The 17,546-nt window shown below is 40.4% G+C and overlaps 1 protein-coding gene across 2 annotated transcripts in view; it reads left to right on the top strand.

Annotated features, from left to right (window-relative positions):
• waca (WW domain containing adaptor with coiled-coil a) overlaps positions 1-17,546 on the top strand; it is a 60,845-nt gene that overhangs the window by 583 nt on the left and 42,716 nt on the right. For both annotated transcript variants that reach the window (XM_056299427.1, XM_056299426.1), the window contains exon 3: positions 715-907. In XM_056299427.1, the coding sequence (XP_056155402.1) occupies positions 715-907 (193 nt within the window). The remainder of the gene's footprint in view (positions 1-714; positions 908-17,546) is intronic.

The following is a 17,546-nucleotide window of genomic DNA, read 5'->3' as shown; positions in this document are numbered from 1 at the left end:
GACGCAGATACGTGCTGACACAAATATCGATGATAGACGTGAGTTCAGACTGGCTGTAACGGTCGAGATCATCTGTTTTGGATTCACACTTAGGAGTTAAATTAAAGCTCCTAGGTAGTGGTAGCCCGTTAGCGTTAGCCTGTCTGCAGCTCAGTACGATCAGGGCCTGGCCGCAATCTGTCAATACAAGGATATAGATAAACTCACCAAATATCAAAGTAGCCGAGAAATAGTCGGCCAACCATTAAGTTCAGATCCCAATCAGATGCCTTACACGATGAATCGCGTCTACTAGATTGTTTTTCCGTCAGATTTTAATTTATTCACTTTTTCTTGCGTGCACCAGAATTTTTATTTGCCTGTAGTTGTCCATGTTGGGAAAGCGGACGATCAGTCAAGTTTCCAGCGTAATGATCAGTAAGCGTTATCAACACGGTATTGATTTTTCGATGTATTGTGATGTTTTGAATGTACGTCACTCACTATGCGACATGCTACTCCTAAAACATAACGGCACATGAACGACACACTCAAGCGTTCAACGGCTACAGATTAATTCTTGTAATAAAAAAAACGTATGTGATTTGACTTTGTGGAGGTTGAGCTTCACCAGAAAATCACTGCGTTCTGATATAATGGCTGAACCTTAGTAATACGTTTAACTGTCAAACCCGAGCGTTGGAATCCTGTGAGACGTGTGATCTGTGTTTGCAGACTCTTAAATACTCATCCAAGAGCCACCCAGGAGGGGACCACCGTCATGAGAAGATGCGAGACTCATCAGATGTCACTCCTCCTTGCAAAATGCTCAGGCGGTCAGACAGCCCCGAAAACAAGCACGTTGAAGGCATGGGGCACAGTAGAGCGAAGGCTGTCCACACACACCGGGCCAGAGACAGGGATGGAGGTGAGACATCAATAATTCAGAATAGAATGAAGCGTGGTGGCCATAAATCGGGTTTGGGGGGGTGGGGTCACAAACACACGACTGTTATGATGACATGCTATAGGAAACAATGTGGGGAAGGTAATTTTATTAGTACAATAGTGTACATTTTTTTGGGCTTGACCAGGTGAACAAAATGGAAAAGCCTCAGAATAAACAACATTTTAGTATTTGCTTGCTTCTATACAAAAGTGCTGCCCTTGCTCATTTCTTATTTGAATGTAATGGGGCCATTAAACTACTAGTAGCTCAGCTGTGGAGATATAGGAAGGTAGCAAAAAGCTAAATTTCCTCATAACTTGAATGCTAGTTTTGGTTTATTTTTAGTTTACTCCAGATCTTTGTTGCTTATGTGACATTCATTGTGGTCTCTCCAGAATAGCTTGGGGGTTTCCTGAAATAAGCCTACTTCTGAAGTTTATTGTGCAAGCGAATTAACAGGAAGGACCATACATTTGCTTTTCATCTGTACATTGCCTGAACTGTTAGTAATTGAAAGTATTGTCTTTTCAAGAGCACCAGTGACTTGAATTTAGCCTATCTGAATTTTTCCCCTGCATGACTGGAAGGCAAATTTTCCTTTTATAGGGACTATGACTATGTGTACCTGCACTTAATAATCTAGGGTGAATAATCAAATGACGGTAATAGTTCGATTAAAATCTTTACATGTGTTTGAGGTTATATTGTGTGTGACCCCTCCAAAACAATGCTGGATGCGACTTTGGAATATGTTAATGTTTTGGGTTTTTTCCCCCGGCTATTCAAAAGCTAGGATATCAAGCTTCTTAATTTTATTGAGCATGAATGTTGTTTCAGTCTTGCTCTGGAAATATGGCTGTTTACAACTACCAAAGACTTCTCTAGAAGAAGACACACCACTTTATGTTGTTTAAAAGGATTGAGAATGCTGTGTCTTTTCTGTGGGGATGTCTTGGCTGCCGCTCACTATGTTGTCCTGTGTCTATCTTTTCCTTGTCAGACACAAATAGCAGTAATCCCTAACTTTTTGGGCTGTGCTCGCAACCAATTTTACAAAACGAATCAAATTAAGATGTACTCAAAGCACAGTCAGTTGAATGATTGATGAAACATTTAGCTCTGTTAATTGCATTATATTGGCATCAATTTAATCCTTAATTTAATGAAGATAAAATATAGATTAGATTAAATTGTTTGCATCAGCAGTTGCAATATTCAAATTTTTGCCTCAATCTGTTGTAAAATCAAGTTTAGAACTTGCATGTAAACATGCTGAATGTTAGAAATAGGTGACCAAATAGAATTTCAGTGGTGGAAAATTATTTTTGATTAGCCCAGGTTAAAACCCACTTGCACAATGTGAATTTTATTTCTCTTGCAGACACTTGGAAACCAGAGTATACCAGCACTTCCCAACCAATTTGATGCATAGTCAGCTATGTAGTTGCGGCCGTTATTATAGCTTTATTGGGATACATGTGAATCCATTTTATAGTGGGGCTCTTAATTTTGATTTTACTTTTAAACGAAAACACTGCCACCAAAAAAGGTGACTAGTTCTGAGCAGTTTGGTAGCCTAATTTGTTTTGTGTCCCCCCCCCCCATCACCGTGTAGGAAGTTTCATAAAATGTGATTTGTGGACTTAATAACGGTTCTGCCTTAAATTAAAGCATTCACCTCTCAGTTCATGCTGTCTATTAAAGCCAGGCAGCTTCATGACTACATGTTATTCTTTTAACAGCTGGCATATTGAAAAGAAATTGATTTTTGATGGGGTTGGATTCTAATTGAACTTAGTTTGAGCTAGGCTCTTGATTCGAAAATAACTGCCTTATCGCCATTATTTTCACCATTTGGTTGTATATATGAGGTGCCCAGCGCCAAAGTTGATAGTTTGGCGAGTTGTCATAAATGAAAATGTGCTTCCCTTACAAATAATAGCAGACCATCAGTAGTGTAGGGTTAATGTGGCAATCTAGAAAAGTGTGTAAGATTAGGCACAAGATCATTTTAATCTATGTGGGGAGATAAAAACAACCGAACATCTAGGAGCATCATGTAAGGTATGACCTACAGTGTTGCATGGACTTTTTGGATCTTTGAAGTTTTGCAAGGGAAAAAACATCCATCAATGTAGCTTTGGCTTTTATTTAGTTGACTTCTTACGCTAATTTGTTTGAGTTTCGTGACACTTTGACTCTTAAAACAACATTGTCCTTTGTATTTGATAGAAATGTGTCAATGAAGAAAAAAATTACTTTTATTCCTCAAAAACGTAACATTGTGACCCCCAAAATAATGTTTTCTTACATGAATACACTAACTCGATAGCAGGCCCTATTATGTTGCCCCCTGCCTGCTGCCACTACAAATGACCCAAACACCTATGAGAAACACAAAAGATGTCAACACTTGTCATGGTAATCCTTTGGTTAGGGGGCTAACGAATTCATTGTGTAATCAGTTTCCTAACTAAGGCTGATATTTTAAGTAACATGGTTGGAAAGATAACATGAGAAATGAAGACCTGTAGTCAAGCCTATAGTCCCTTTTCACACAACTGATTTCAACCTAAGTGTCACTTCTACGACTTGGGAGTCAGTCATGGTGCTTTGGTAAACTACAACTACACTGGAACGACCAAGGTGGTCATTTTCACTGTTTTGGATTTTCAAAGTTTAATAACTTTGTGAAGAAAAAAAAAAGATACAGACATGCCGTTCCCTGAATGCCCCTAAAATTGTATGTGTTTGCATTAGAATTAGTTTTGGATCAGTTGCACAAATTTTTTTTTATAAGATCTGCCTAAAACGACCATGACCGGTCAAAATGACTGTGCGTCATGGTACGTGTCATGTCACTATTAGGGATGTCCCGATCAAGTTTTTTGGGTCCCAATCCGATTTCAATCATTTGATATTGCTATCTGCCGATACCGAGCCAATCCGCTACATTTTCCTAGAATAACCAGTCCAATGTATATGCTAGACAACTGAATAGCTCTGCAATGCATTAAGAAAGAAAATGCTTGCATTCAAGCTGTTCCTTAATGGGTTTTTATTTATTTTCAAAATAAACAGTATAAATATGCCTCTTATCACAAGTCCACTTTTAGTGCAGCACTGGTTTTAATTTGTTCTTTAACAAAATAGCCAAGTAATTGTAAACAAACTAAAATATATAGCTTATTCCACTTAGTGCAAATAGTCACAAAATGCTTGTCTATTTCCCACAAGTTCAGCATCTCCTCGATTGCCTGTTTGACATGCTCTGCTGTATGAGACTCATGAAACGGATGTGCATGCAATAGCGCAGACTTCAACTCAAAAGCGGAGTCGATCCAGTGTGCAGTGACATAGGGCTAACATCAGAACTCCAAATGTCTGTAGTAAATGCAATAGCCTTCACATCTGATAAAAGACCTCGTTGGTAGTGACGAACCTTGTTGTACAGCTCTGGCAGGGCTGACATGTAGTGTCGGGACGGTAGGACATAACGTGACTCCGACAGCTTCAAAAGACAGCGAAAACCAGTGTCCTCTACCACAGCAATGGGCTGGTCATCCAAAGCAATGAATTCAGCTACTTTTTCAGTTATCTTTTTGGCCTTGTCGCTGCCGGTAGGAAATTTCTCTGTCTTTTTAAAAGTACCCTCCAGTGTGAGTTGCTTTGGTGCAGCCTTCGCCTTGGTTAGCTGAGTGAACTCGTTAAAGTCCGTTTCGTGTTTTTTTAGGTGCTTAAGTTAGTGGTATTGTACGCAGCTGTACAAAAACCGCCCCGCGAAATGCTTGCATTGGAAGCATTGCAAGTGGCTATTGGGCTATTTTCAGTTTCTATTTTAAAATAACGCCACGCTTCAGACATTTTAGCTGCGTCCTGGTCATGCCTGATTCTGCCACAAATTGTGCTCCCCGTTTATGACAGCTGCGTGACAGAGGACTGAGCGGAGGTGTTGCAAAACAAAACAAAAGATCGGACTTATTTTCTGCTCAATCTGATCCTATCTCTTAAAACATGCCTGGATCGGCCCGATCCTTAAGATCGGATCAGGACATCCCTACTATTTATGATGTGTGTTGGTTGCGTCATTTCCTTCACAACGTTCATTGCTCTGTCCTAGAAACACACTAGCGTTCTCCAGTGTGGAGTAACAGTCTAAATTTGATTTTTGATTATTTCCAACATGTCTGGGGTCTGGGTACAGCCACTGTTTCAGACGCACCATGACTACCACCGAGGCGTTGCAGTATTTACAGGTGTTGGACAGTGGCAATTTTAAATTGTTTGAAAAATAGTATTATTCATTCATTCATTCGAATATTCATTATCCAAACCGCTTATCCTGCTCTCAGAATCGTGGGGATTCTGGATCCTATCCCAGCAGTCATTGGGCGGCAGGCGTGGAGACACCCTGGACAGGCCGCCAGGCCATCACAGGGCCGACACACAGTTAAATTTTTAATTTTTGTGTCAGTCATTTCTTAACAGACATATTACAATATGCAATGCATTAATATCTCTGGGTATTTATCTTGACAGAATATAGAATTTAAAAACTGGCGGTCAAAATGCTTGCCCATGGTCATTCAAGTAGTTTTTAAGTTCCGGTCGTTGTTTGGGACTGTTTTCAATGGTTATTTTCAGTTCTTTTTTTACATTTCACGTTTTATAGGCCTTGTTATGTTTGTTAAATTAGCAATATGTGTTTTCTGCTTTGTTTTTCAGGTAATATTTTAACTTTTTCAATTTTGCTATTAAAGTTCGGCTGTCTCTCTGAAGTTTAAATCATTTAAAAATGGTATTATGGTTGTTAAAATGTTAATTTTGTTGTCGTTTCCTAACAGACATAACATCTGCAATGCATAAATATCTCAATTGGGTATTTATCTTGACAGAATATAGAGTTTAAAAACCGGCAGTAATTTTGACCACCCGTGGTTGATTTAGGTAGGAGTGAAATCCCAGTCGTTCTATTGTTAATTACTTTTTAAAAATATTTTGGTGAAGATAATTGTTACGTAGTGTTACACATGAAGTGTTTTAACTGAGCGGTTTATGCAGCCTACCCCTGCATACACACCTGAACTCTGAAACTATTGAGTGAATGCAAAAGTTTTGTTCCCCTCCCTGCACTTGCAGCTCATCCTTGAGTTTTATAGATTAGCACTGAGAAATGTCAATGAGATGAAATTTGTTTTAAAATTAATTTCCCAAAATGCCAATCCCCAAACATGGCATGATTTTAGATTGATTTGTTATTCTGGAAGGCAGAAATTGAGTTGTTAGGCCATACCCTATAACACGGTGCCACTGAGAGAACTTACGTACCTTTAAACATCCATTCCTTGACATTATTGTAATGTTTTTGTCCAGTGTTGTTGGTGGGTTTTCCTGTTAACACACAGCTTCTACCCATAAGATTTACGAATAACGTGTGTTCACATGACATGTCAATGCCTTCTGCCTTGTTCCCCGGTCAAATAGGCTTTCTCCTATATTATAAACTACAGCGTCTTGTAACTATTATTTTTCAAGTTATTATTTTGGCATTTGATTTTTCATATAAATGTACTCTTCAGCTGATTCATCATCTGGGAAATGGACTGACCCAGAATTAAGAGAACTTTGTTCAGTCTGCACAGACATTTTGAAATATGTTCTTAATTATGCTGATTTACAAATTTCTCACTTGAGACAAATGCCTGCCATGAACTAGTTGCAGACACATACCCTGTAATTGGTTCACTCAACCCTTTAAAAACATCTTTAATATGGCTCTGACGGCGTTTGTTCACGTTATTGTTGTTTGGTAATTTGTCCATAAATTTTTACTAGGTATTGAGCCAGCAAATTGCCAATACAACTTTTATAAAGTATCGACTCTGGATCACTTTCACGCATGTGCCTAATATTGGCATGCATGTGCCTAAAATTGAGGGAAGGTTCATTTGTTACGTGGCGTGTGTTAGGTTTTATTTGTTTATTTTTTTGAGTATCATATTTTGACCTTATGCAAAGAAAAGTAGTACAAAATTATATTGCATATCATTCAAGTTTATAATGATCTGAAAATTAAATTGGCTCTCTACAGTCTAATGTGTAGCCTTTTGCATTTGCTGTAGCCATTGGCATCTAAGCTTGGTTTCATTTTTACGGCTGAGTATAATTGGTATGCTGTGAGTTGTCATGTCTTGCAGACATATGCCCTGGGCACTGATAAGATTGGGAAGCACTAAGCCTACGCATTACCACAATATATTCAGAAATGATACTGATCTGCTTTTCAATAATTAATGTAAATGAAAGCATTTCAACACGTCTTATTTGCTAATATAAACCCAAATAAATACATACCAAATGTTTCCTCAGAAAATGCTAATGGAAGGCTCAGTCAGTTAGCCATTAAAAATGTGGGCTCAGGCCTGATTGCAGCATCCCAGGTTCGTATTCGGTCATGGGACTTTTGCTGCATGTCTACCACTATTCTCTTCACTCTGTGTCTCCTTTCTGTCTCCATTGCCCTGTTAAGTAATTGCTATAAAGGCAAAAAAATAGTCCATGCAACCTTTGTATACTAGTTAAACAGTTAAAGGTACTTGGTGTGGTATTCTCAGGTCTGACTAGCTTGCACAGGTCTTCTACAACCCATTATGTCTTTATGCGTGCTCAATAATTCAGATAAGGAAATCACAAAGTTGAATCAGTTCATCTGGAAACAACGTTTATTGAGAGAAACGTTTCATCACTCAGATCGAAATAACTTCTTCAGTCTCAACTGACTGCAGGTATCCCCACCCTTATAAACAAAACAGCGGCATAATGATTGAAAACAACTATCGGTTTCATATTCAAATTACCTTTACCAAATTACCCTGATGGGGAAGAACGGTGGTTTGAATGCTGGGAGTCAAGAGGTCATCTATGGAGTGTCTGGGTAGCTTGGGGTCTAGGCCGTTGCCTACCAATGTGTAGATCTCCGGTTTGAATCCCCATGTTACCTTCCACTTGGTCGGGCATCCCTAGAGACATAATTGGCTGTGTCTGCAGGTTGGAAGCCAGATGTGGGTATGTGTCTTGGTTGCTGTGCTAGCGCCTCCTCTGGTCGGCTGGGGCGCCTGTTCGGGGGGGGGGTGACTGGGGGGGGAATAGTGTGGTCCTCCCATATGCTACGTCCCCCTGGCGTAACTCTTCACTGTCAGGTGAAAAGAAGTGGCTGGCGTCTGCACATGTATCAGAGGAGCCATGTGGTAGTCTGCAGCCCTCCCTGGATTGGCAGAAGGGGTGGAGCAGCGACTGGTAATGGCTTGGAAGAGTGGCGTAATTGGCCAAATACAATTGGGGAGAAAAAAAAGAGGCCATCTACGTATGTGAAGAGGGAATGACCATCCCTGAACCGAGGGGGACGGGGGGGATAAGCGTACTGTTTTTATTTTTACAATTCCCAATTTCATTTATCAGACGCTTTTATCCAAAGCGAAGTACATCTGAGGGTTAATACAACACAAGCAAGGATCTAGCCAGGAGATGACAATGCAAGTAAGTATATTAAAAAAAAAACTAGGTTAAACTCTGATAGGACATAGGTATCAATAGGCAGTGCTCAAAGGCAATGCATAAGAGCGAATTTTTTATTTTTTGTTTTTAATACCATCAGGTGTGGAGGTGTTTGAGAAAGTGCTGGGTCTTTAGCTTCTTCTTAAAGATGGAGAGGGACTCAGCAGATTGAATGGAGTTTGGCAACTCGTTCTACCACCGGGGAACTACAGAAGAGAAGAGTCTGGCTAGTGACCTAGGGCCCCGTTGTGGCGGAAGTGCCAGGCGCCTTTCTTTGGCAGAGCATGGTGAACGGGACTGAGTATAGACCTGAATGAGGGAGTTCAGGTAGGCGGGAGCCGTTTTGGTTGATGTTTTGTAAGCGAGCATTAAGGTTTTGAATTTGATGTGGGCAGCAACTGGGAGCCAGTGGAGGGATATGAACAGCAGAGTGAGATGTGCTGTTTGGGTTGGTTGAAGACCAGACATGCCGCTGCATTCTGGATCATTTGCAGAAAGTGCATGCGGGAAGACCTTCCAGTAAGGAGTTGCAGTAGTTGATGCGTGATATAACAAGAGCCTGTACTAGGAGTTGTACTGCATGCTCAGACTGGTAGGGTCTAATTTTCCTGATGTTGTACAGGGCAAATGGGCATGACAGAACAGTCGAGGCCATGTTAACTTTAAACGTTAGTTGGTCATCAGTCATGACACCCAGGTTTCGGGCAGACTTTGTGGGCATAAGTTGGGTTGATCCGAGCTGGATATTGATCTGTTGTTGTAAGGATGGACTGGCTTGGATGACAAGGACCTCAGTCTTAGATAGGTTAAGCTGAAGGTGTCATTTTTTCATCCATGCAGAGATATCAGCAAAGCATGACGATATCCGTGCTGAGACTGTGAGGTCATCTGGCGGGAATGATAAGAAGAGCTGGGTATCATCAGCATAACAATGGTATGAGAGGGGTCCGCGGTGGTGTAGCGGCCTAAACATCGGCTTTGTGTCGATGCAGTTGCCCACTGGGGACTGGGGTTTGCGCCTCGGTCTCGTCATATCGAACTATGTCCGGATTCGATGAAGCAGCAATAATTGGCAGCGCTGTTTTCGGGAGGGCGGCGGAGTCGGCTTGTGTTCGTTGCATGAATGATCTCTGTGTGTGTCGGAAAAAGTGGTTCGGCCTGGATTCGCCTCGCGTCTCCTTCGAGACTGCCATCTGGAGAGATGCAGTTGGCGAACGCATGCAGTACGAGGGTGGATGTTTGAACTAGAATAGGGAGCGATTGGCCACTAAATTGAGAGAAAAAGAAAAATCAGAAATACATTTAGAAAAAAGCAAAGGTATGAGAAACCATGGAGCGGATGATTGTACCCAGTGAGGAGGTGTATATTGAGAAGAGGAGGGGACCAAGCACTTACCCTTGAGGTACTCCTGTGGATAAGCCATGCGCTTTGGACACTTCTCCCCTCCAAGGTACCCTTAAAGATCTCCCCGAGAGGTAGGACTTGAACCAGCAGTGGGCAGATCCTGAGATACCAAGCTCAGTGAGTGTGGAGAGGAGGATTTGGAGGTTAACTGTGTCAAAGGCAGCTTGACAGATCTATCAGCAATAAAGCTGAGGGCTGACCAGCAGCTCTAGCCAAACGCAATGATTCTATTACCGACAGGAGTGCAGTCTCTTTAGAGTGACCCCACTTAAAGCCAGACTGATTCGGATTATACAGATTGTTCTCAGAAAGGAATTCAGAGACTTGGTTAAAGTAAGAGTCTTTTTACTCTTATTTGGTCTTATGCTTATTTTTGCCTTGTCTGGTTTTATTTCTTTGTAAAGCACTTTGTAACATTGTTTTAGAAAAGTGGTATCTAAATAATTATTGTTAATTATAATAATTATAATAGTAATATTATTATTATTCTGTAGCTTTACAATGCTGTGATTGCAACTGTTCCCCAATCCTCTGTGAATAGTACACATGGCCATTGTAACTAGTTAATGGTCACGGTAATTTGCATATGGAACTGATCGTTGTTTTCGGTTGTTATGCCACTGTATTGTTTATAAGGGTGGGGATACCTGCAGTCAATTGAGACTGAAGAGGTCACTTAGATGAGTGATGATCAATAAACGTTGTCCAGATGAACTGATTCAACTTTCTGTGATACAACCCACAGTATGTCATATCACAGTATCAGTGAGTTGTTACTGTTAGATGGAAAGTATGGATGGTGTGCTGCCCCTTTAAGATAGTTGGCAGAGTGTTGACAGTGTGACACTGTTTGTCTTATGTAGCCTTGCCATAGTTTTTTGTACTTGAAGAGCTTTGCAAGCACAGCTGTTGTTCCTTCTCTGTTCATTGTTCTCTATCCGAACCCTAGATAGCATATGTCTGTATGTGTTATTTGTGTTGAGGGCTTACCTTTTTGTGACACAGTGATTGATAGTTATTTGTAGCAGTTTAAACCATGGCGATGCTGATCGCTCTAGCTTGTGATTTCCAGTGTTAAGTTAGCATTCATGCCAATCACAAGTTGACTGTAATAGCTAATTAATGATGATTTAGTGTTTGTTGGTGTGAGAGCAAGAGGGAAACGCATTATAATTACGAATATGTATTTTTATTTCTGTATTTAAGTTTCACAGTGCTTCTGACAGTAAACATCCTAAATTTACCTGCTGTCTCCTGGATGTTTATTAAGGAACCTGTTTAGCTATCCGACAGGCTTAGCAATCATGTCCACGTTGTAGTAAGGGCAGAACAGATGGTATTCGTTTCACTGTTATAGAGTCTAAAATTATCACAGTTTAAGGTATATCACAGTATTTTCTACACATACTGAAAATGTTTACAAAGTACTAATACACATTGAAATTATTTCACGAATGTTGTATAATGAAACTTTTAATTTATTCTTAGAAAATGGAAACTATTGTCACTAAAAAAAAAGAAGTAAACGTTCACTGTCACTGCAAATAGTGGTTCTCTTTTAGGAACACTCTGTTTAGACACTTCTTAACACATGGGAAAAAAACATACAACAGGATAACTAAAGCTAAAGTATTTATTTACTAAAGCATTTAACACTGAAACTAAACTTTACATATTGGCATGTATTAGCAAGTTAAACAGACAAACCATAACATTTTTCCCTATTATGAATTCCAAATGCATTGAAGTAAAAGTTAAAACTTACCTTGCATTCACTGTAAACTAGCAGGTGGTATGTAGATGAGTCATTAAGTTTGACATATTGCCCCCTTTTGCTGCAACTTTCGTTCTGCTTGTTCTGCACAAAGAGTGTTCATCTTCTATTTATTTTCCTTCAGGAATTCTAATATAACTATAATATGACCATACTCTGACCTTGATCTCCAGATGGGTGTAAGATCTCTGTGGCACAGTTGCTGCCTTCTGCCACAGTCCTACCATCCAATTAAAGTGGCCATATCATTTCAGCTCTATATTTTTATTCTGCATGATTCACAGTTAAAAGAAAATCCTTATTTATTTTATACTGGCCCTTTTGCAGCCTCTCAGTTCATCCTCTGTCTGAAAAGAGCTGTTTGGGCTATTTTCTCTTTGAGGCCCCCTTCCCTAAAAGCCCACTTTCCCAGAAGTTGGCGAATCTTCTCGCCTACTTCTGGAAGCGTGCTGAGGAGGCTGCACCCACTGCTTGTTGTATCAAACTGTTTCCCCATCGAGATCTTTTTCCCCCTAGCCAGGGTTCATACAACAGCTGGACACTTGATTAACCTTAACCTAACCTTAACTTCAATCTAACCCTAAACTTAACGTAACGCTTACCTTAACCTAATCCTAACCGATAGCTAACCTGTTTCCATGCGAACGCTTTCGTCTGGATAGAGGGTAACAGATCTTGATGGGGAAACAGAATTTGATACAACACTGGTGTAAGGAGATTTCACAGGCAAACTATAAACCTACTAAGTAACACGATTGCTCGTTCTTGATTGGAAATGGTAACTTCTCAAATCTATCCGTACATGTTCGAGCCTGAATACCATCCGGAATATAAGAGTGGACAGCACAAACATCTGCAGCAACAAAAAATACAGCAGGACGTCTCTGGTAAACATTACACTCATTACCTGCTTATTGTGTTACAGAGGCAAACAATGGATTTAGTCTTTCAATCACAAGCCGTATATAGAAATTATCTGTATATAACTAGGGTTGGGCATCAAGAACTGGCTTCAAGTTAGAACTGGTTCCAAAATTCCAATTCCAATGGAATGATTAAGAAATGTCAGTTTCGACTCTGCTTATTGGTTCCTAAACAAATTTCACTCGCACTAGTTTCAGTACCAGAATGTGGCTATCCATCTGCGCGGCTGCTCCTATAGTCATGCGAGCTGAATAAATGCACGTCTTCCCATCTCCTAAGCTACACACTGGTGCTCTTTCTGGACTGGGCGACGCTGCGGAAAGCGATAATTTTGTTTTTGTTTTGTGGAAGAGCTATAAGAGCAGCAAGCACACTAGTCTGTGTAGAGCCATGCGCCATCATGGACGCAGCAAGCACTCAAAAGCGTGGCTTCCTTTTGTTCGAAGAAACGACGGGTTGGCACAGTGCAACACCTGTGCCAAACTTATTTTGTGCAAGGGAGGATGCACTATTAACATGTCAAAACACATTCGCCAGCATGATATACAAATCAATGAGTGTACTGTGTTTGACATGTTACACCGGTCTCCGTCTCCCTCACATGCTTCATCCTCCTCAGCCAACAGCCAGGACCTAATCTCAATTGGTAAAGTGAAAATTAAATAATGTTTGTGTTATTCTTTTTTTTTCTTTAATAATTTGTTTCCCCCAATTGAATTTGGCCAACTACCCCACTCTTTCAAGCTGTCCCGGTTGCTGCTCCACCCCCTCTGCCAAGTTGGGGAGGGCGCAGACTTCCTGCCACATGTCTCCTCCGATACATGTGGAGTTGCCAGCCACTTTTCACCTGACAGTGAGGAGTTTTGCCAGGGGGACGTAGCACGTGGGAGGATCATGCTACCTGACCGACCAGAGAAGGCACTAGCTAGTACAGCAACCAGAACACATACCTACATCTGGCTTCCCACTCGCAGACATGGCCAGTTGTGTCTGTAGGGACGTCCGACCAAGCTGGTTGTAACAGGGATTCAAACTGGCGATCCCCGTGTTGGTAGGCAATTGAATAGACCGCCACGTCACCTGGACGCCCGTTTTTTTGTTATTCTTAACAGCAAACTAACTGTACTTGATCAAATTGCTGAAAACTGTGTGCCTGATTTGTGCAAGTAACGTAATGCATTTTTTCATTGATGAACATTCACACAGACATTCCTACTTCTCTTGCAAACACCCACATGGGCTGCAGCTCTGTAAATTAAATGGTTTTTAGACTGTTGCCATGTTGTAATTTCGGCAGGTTTCAGTGTTACAGTTACAGTACAGTGAATGGAAAAAGAATGAAAAGATTATTGAATCATATCATTTAATAACAGCAACCAAATGAAACTGTTTGACATTAACCTACAGGTTCCATAAACTGTATTAAGTCAATTGTGGATCTGACTGAAGATGGCTTGGGTAAAGATTTTTAAAAATTAGTTGTTTTTTTTCCTCCTGTGAAATAAGCATGGGACCTGTTTTGACCCAGCCCCTCAAAAAATCGGAATTAAAAATAATTAAGAACCGTAACTGGTAAGCAGAATCGGAATAATTAAATCCAAGTGATACCCTATAACAGTGGTGCTTGAAAGTTTGTGAACGCTTTAGAATTTTCTATATTTCTGCATAAATATGACCTAAAACATCATCAGGTTTTCACACAAGTCCTAAAAGTAGATAGAGAACCCAGTTAAACAAACGAGACAAAATACTGATTGAATACACCAGACTGACTGAATACACCAGATACTGAAAGCGAAGGTTCACATACTTTTGCCACTCACAGATATGTAACATTGGATCATTTTCCTCAATAAATAAATGACCAAGTATAATATTTATGTCTCATTTGTTTAATTGGGTTCTCTTTATCTACTTTTAGGACTTGTGTGAAAATCTGATGATGTTTTAGGTCATATTTATGCTGAAATATAGAAAATTCTAGAGGGTTCAGAAGTTTCAAGCACCACTGCATATGCCCCTGTTAATTGATGTAGGTGTGGGAAATGCGCTAAAATGCTGACCGAGGTGGAAAACGTCTGCTGTCAGGAAATAAAGGTTACGTGGCTAGTAAAATGTTATTCTTCTGTCGCCAAACGACTGTATAGTATCTCCCTGCATCGCGGTTATTTGTATACTGGAGTACATTAAATGTCTATAATACTTGTCTTTATGCATACTCAATCCGGGTAAGGAAATCAAAGAAGGTCGAATCAGTTCATCTGGATATAACATTTATTGACGAGATACGTTTCATCACTCATCTAAGTGAACTCTTCAGTCTAAACTGGCTGCAGCTATCCCCACCCTTATAAACAATACACAGTAGCATAACGACCGAAACCAACGACCAGTTTCATATGCAGATATGCAAATCCATCCATCCATTATTCAAACCGCTTATCCTGCTTCAGGGTCATGGGGATGCCGGAGCCCATCCCAAAAGTCGTTGAGTGGCAGGCAGGGAGTCACCCTGGTCAGGCCGCCAGTCCATCACAGGGCCAAATATGAATTCATATGCAAATTTGAATAAACTAGAGTTTCAATGGCCATGTGTACTATTCACAGAGGATTTGGGAATATTTGCAATCACAGCATTGTAAGGTTCAGGGATGGTCGTTCCCTTTGAGATGGCCTTTTTGACTCCCCATTCAAACCAGCGTTCCTCCCTATCAAGGATGTGAACATCTTCATCCTTGAAAGAGTGGCCACTGGCCTGTAGATGGGTGTAGACTGTGGAGTCCTGGCCTGACGCGTTAGCTGGAGAGCTAACAGGAGAGCTACAGTACACATGACCATTGAAACTCTAGTTAATGGTCATGCCCATATTTGCACATGAAACTGGTTGTTGGTTTCAGTCGTTATGCAACTGTATTGTTTATAAGTGTGGGGATACCAGCAGTCAGTTTAGACTGAAGAGATCACTTAGATGAGTGATGAAACATATCCAGATGAACTGATTCGACCTTCTTTGATGCCTATGATACTACTCAAGTAGACTGTTTTGTGAGAATGTATAATTACATTTACAAAGAAGGCCGTAGTTTGACAGGCTTTTGGCTTGGAATATCTTTGCTTTAGCATAACTGCTTTTGGTATTATAGAAATTATAGTTGGTTGCTTATTACTTGGGGGGAAAAAATCGTGTTTGGGTACTGGCGACATTTATCCTTGGCATTTGTGAAAATAACAGCACAATTTTGAGTGGATATGGTTTAAATGAAGGCGTGTATCTGACTTCTTGGTGCGCGGCTGTATTGTTTTGTGCAAATCACCGTTGGCACCCCTAAATAACTTAAGCTTCATTGTATATGCCCATTGTCTGCACTGAAACTGTATTCACAAGCCATTTGGTTTCAATTATCAGTACAAGACTACCATTTCAGTGATATAATGCTACTTTCAGCTTGCGCTTATGACTCATCACAGCCCTTTACAGATGGAACAGCCCTGTGTTTTTGGCACCAACCTAGTCGAAAATCGAGCTTCATACTGGGCTCTGAGGGAAGAGTCCTCTTTGAAAGTGGCGTGAACAAACAAACAAACAAACATTGGCATATGGCTGTTGTTGGCCTGAAAAAAGAAACGGTATCCAATGTTGTCTGTCTGGTGCGTTCTTTAGGAAAGGCAAACAAATCGAAAATCCAGCATTGAGCTGTGCCCGGTTTAGGAAGCAGTCCTCAGTAAAATGAAGGGGACACAATAAAAGGTTGGGGTTATACTGCTGAGGAATGTTGGTAAAAATAAATTTTAACCACTGATTCTTAATTTTGTTTTCCTTTGGAAGCTCATACAAAGAGAATTTTCTTTTGCACCTAAGAAAATGGCATCTTCTTGACATTGCGATACGCACTAACCAAACTCTTTCCAGCCTCTGCTCTACCTAACGTTGTTAGAGTCCTCCCACCTCCACTATACCTAAGTTTATTTTAGGGTGGGCCAAACTAGCCGTTAGGCGTGTACTATGAAAATGTCACAGAAAGTTGAATCACTTCATGTGGACACAACGTTTGAAAGAAATGTTTCATCACTCATCTAAGAAATGTTTCTTTTGATAAACGTTGTGTCCAGATGAACTCATTCAACTTTATGTGATTTCCTTATATGGATTATTGAGCATGCATAAAGACATAATGAAAATGTGTTAAATAGTGACGCAGTGAAGTAACTGAAGAAAACGCTGGACTACAAACAAGGTGTTTCAGCTAGTGTTTTCTGTTGGAAAGAATAATCCCCTTTGTTGTGGACTTGGCGCTTTTTAACTTTGCAGACGTTTTACATGTACCTCCCAGCTAACACACAAGCGGAAAACCCAAAAAGCATGAAATGACCTCTTTAAGGCTAACCAGCTAATTAGCAGCTAAGAAAACATTGAATACTGCATCTGCACGATTGCATACCAGTTAGGGAGACTCTTGGCTAACTTTGGTTGATGTTGGGCAGTGAGCAATCGCTTTTTTCACCTCAATAGGGTGACTTTTTAAAGCACAATAATCAAACGTGGTCGTTGTGAGTTAAAACTTGAAACGGTTTGCTTACCGTCACATATTTTGACCATGGAATATTGATAAACCGATGTCTATCTCTAATGGACAGTAATAGCAGGACAGATGGCGGTTAAAGCTAAATTAGTGATACTAAATTTGGCCTTGGTGGACGCCTTTTTTTATGAACATAAAGGTTTTTTGATTATTTTTTTCCCTGTCATTTTGATATACTTTAATCCCCGTGGGGAAATTGCGCTCTGCATTTAACCCATCCTAGCTGTGTAGCTAGGAGTAGTGGGCAGCTGCCGTGCAGTGTCCAGGGACCAACTCCAGTTCATCTTGCCACGCCTTGGTCAGGGGTATTAACCCTAGGGTTAATGAGTTAGGGTTATTAATAACAGGAGTATTAACCTTAACATGCATGTCTTTTTGATG

This window comes from Lampris incognitus, chromosome 19, assembly GCF_029633865.1.
Source record: "Lampris incognitus isolate fLamInc1 chromosome 19, fLamInc1.hap2, whole genome shotgun sequence".
NCBI lineage: Eukaryota > Metazoa > Chordata > Actinopteri > Lampriformes > Lampridae > Lampris > Lampris incognitus.
This window is presented reverse-complemented; position numbering and strand designations above follow the sequence as displayed.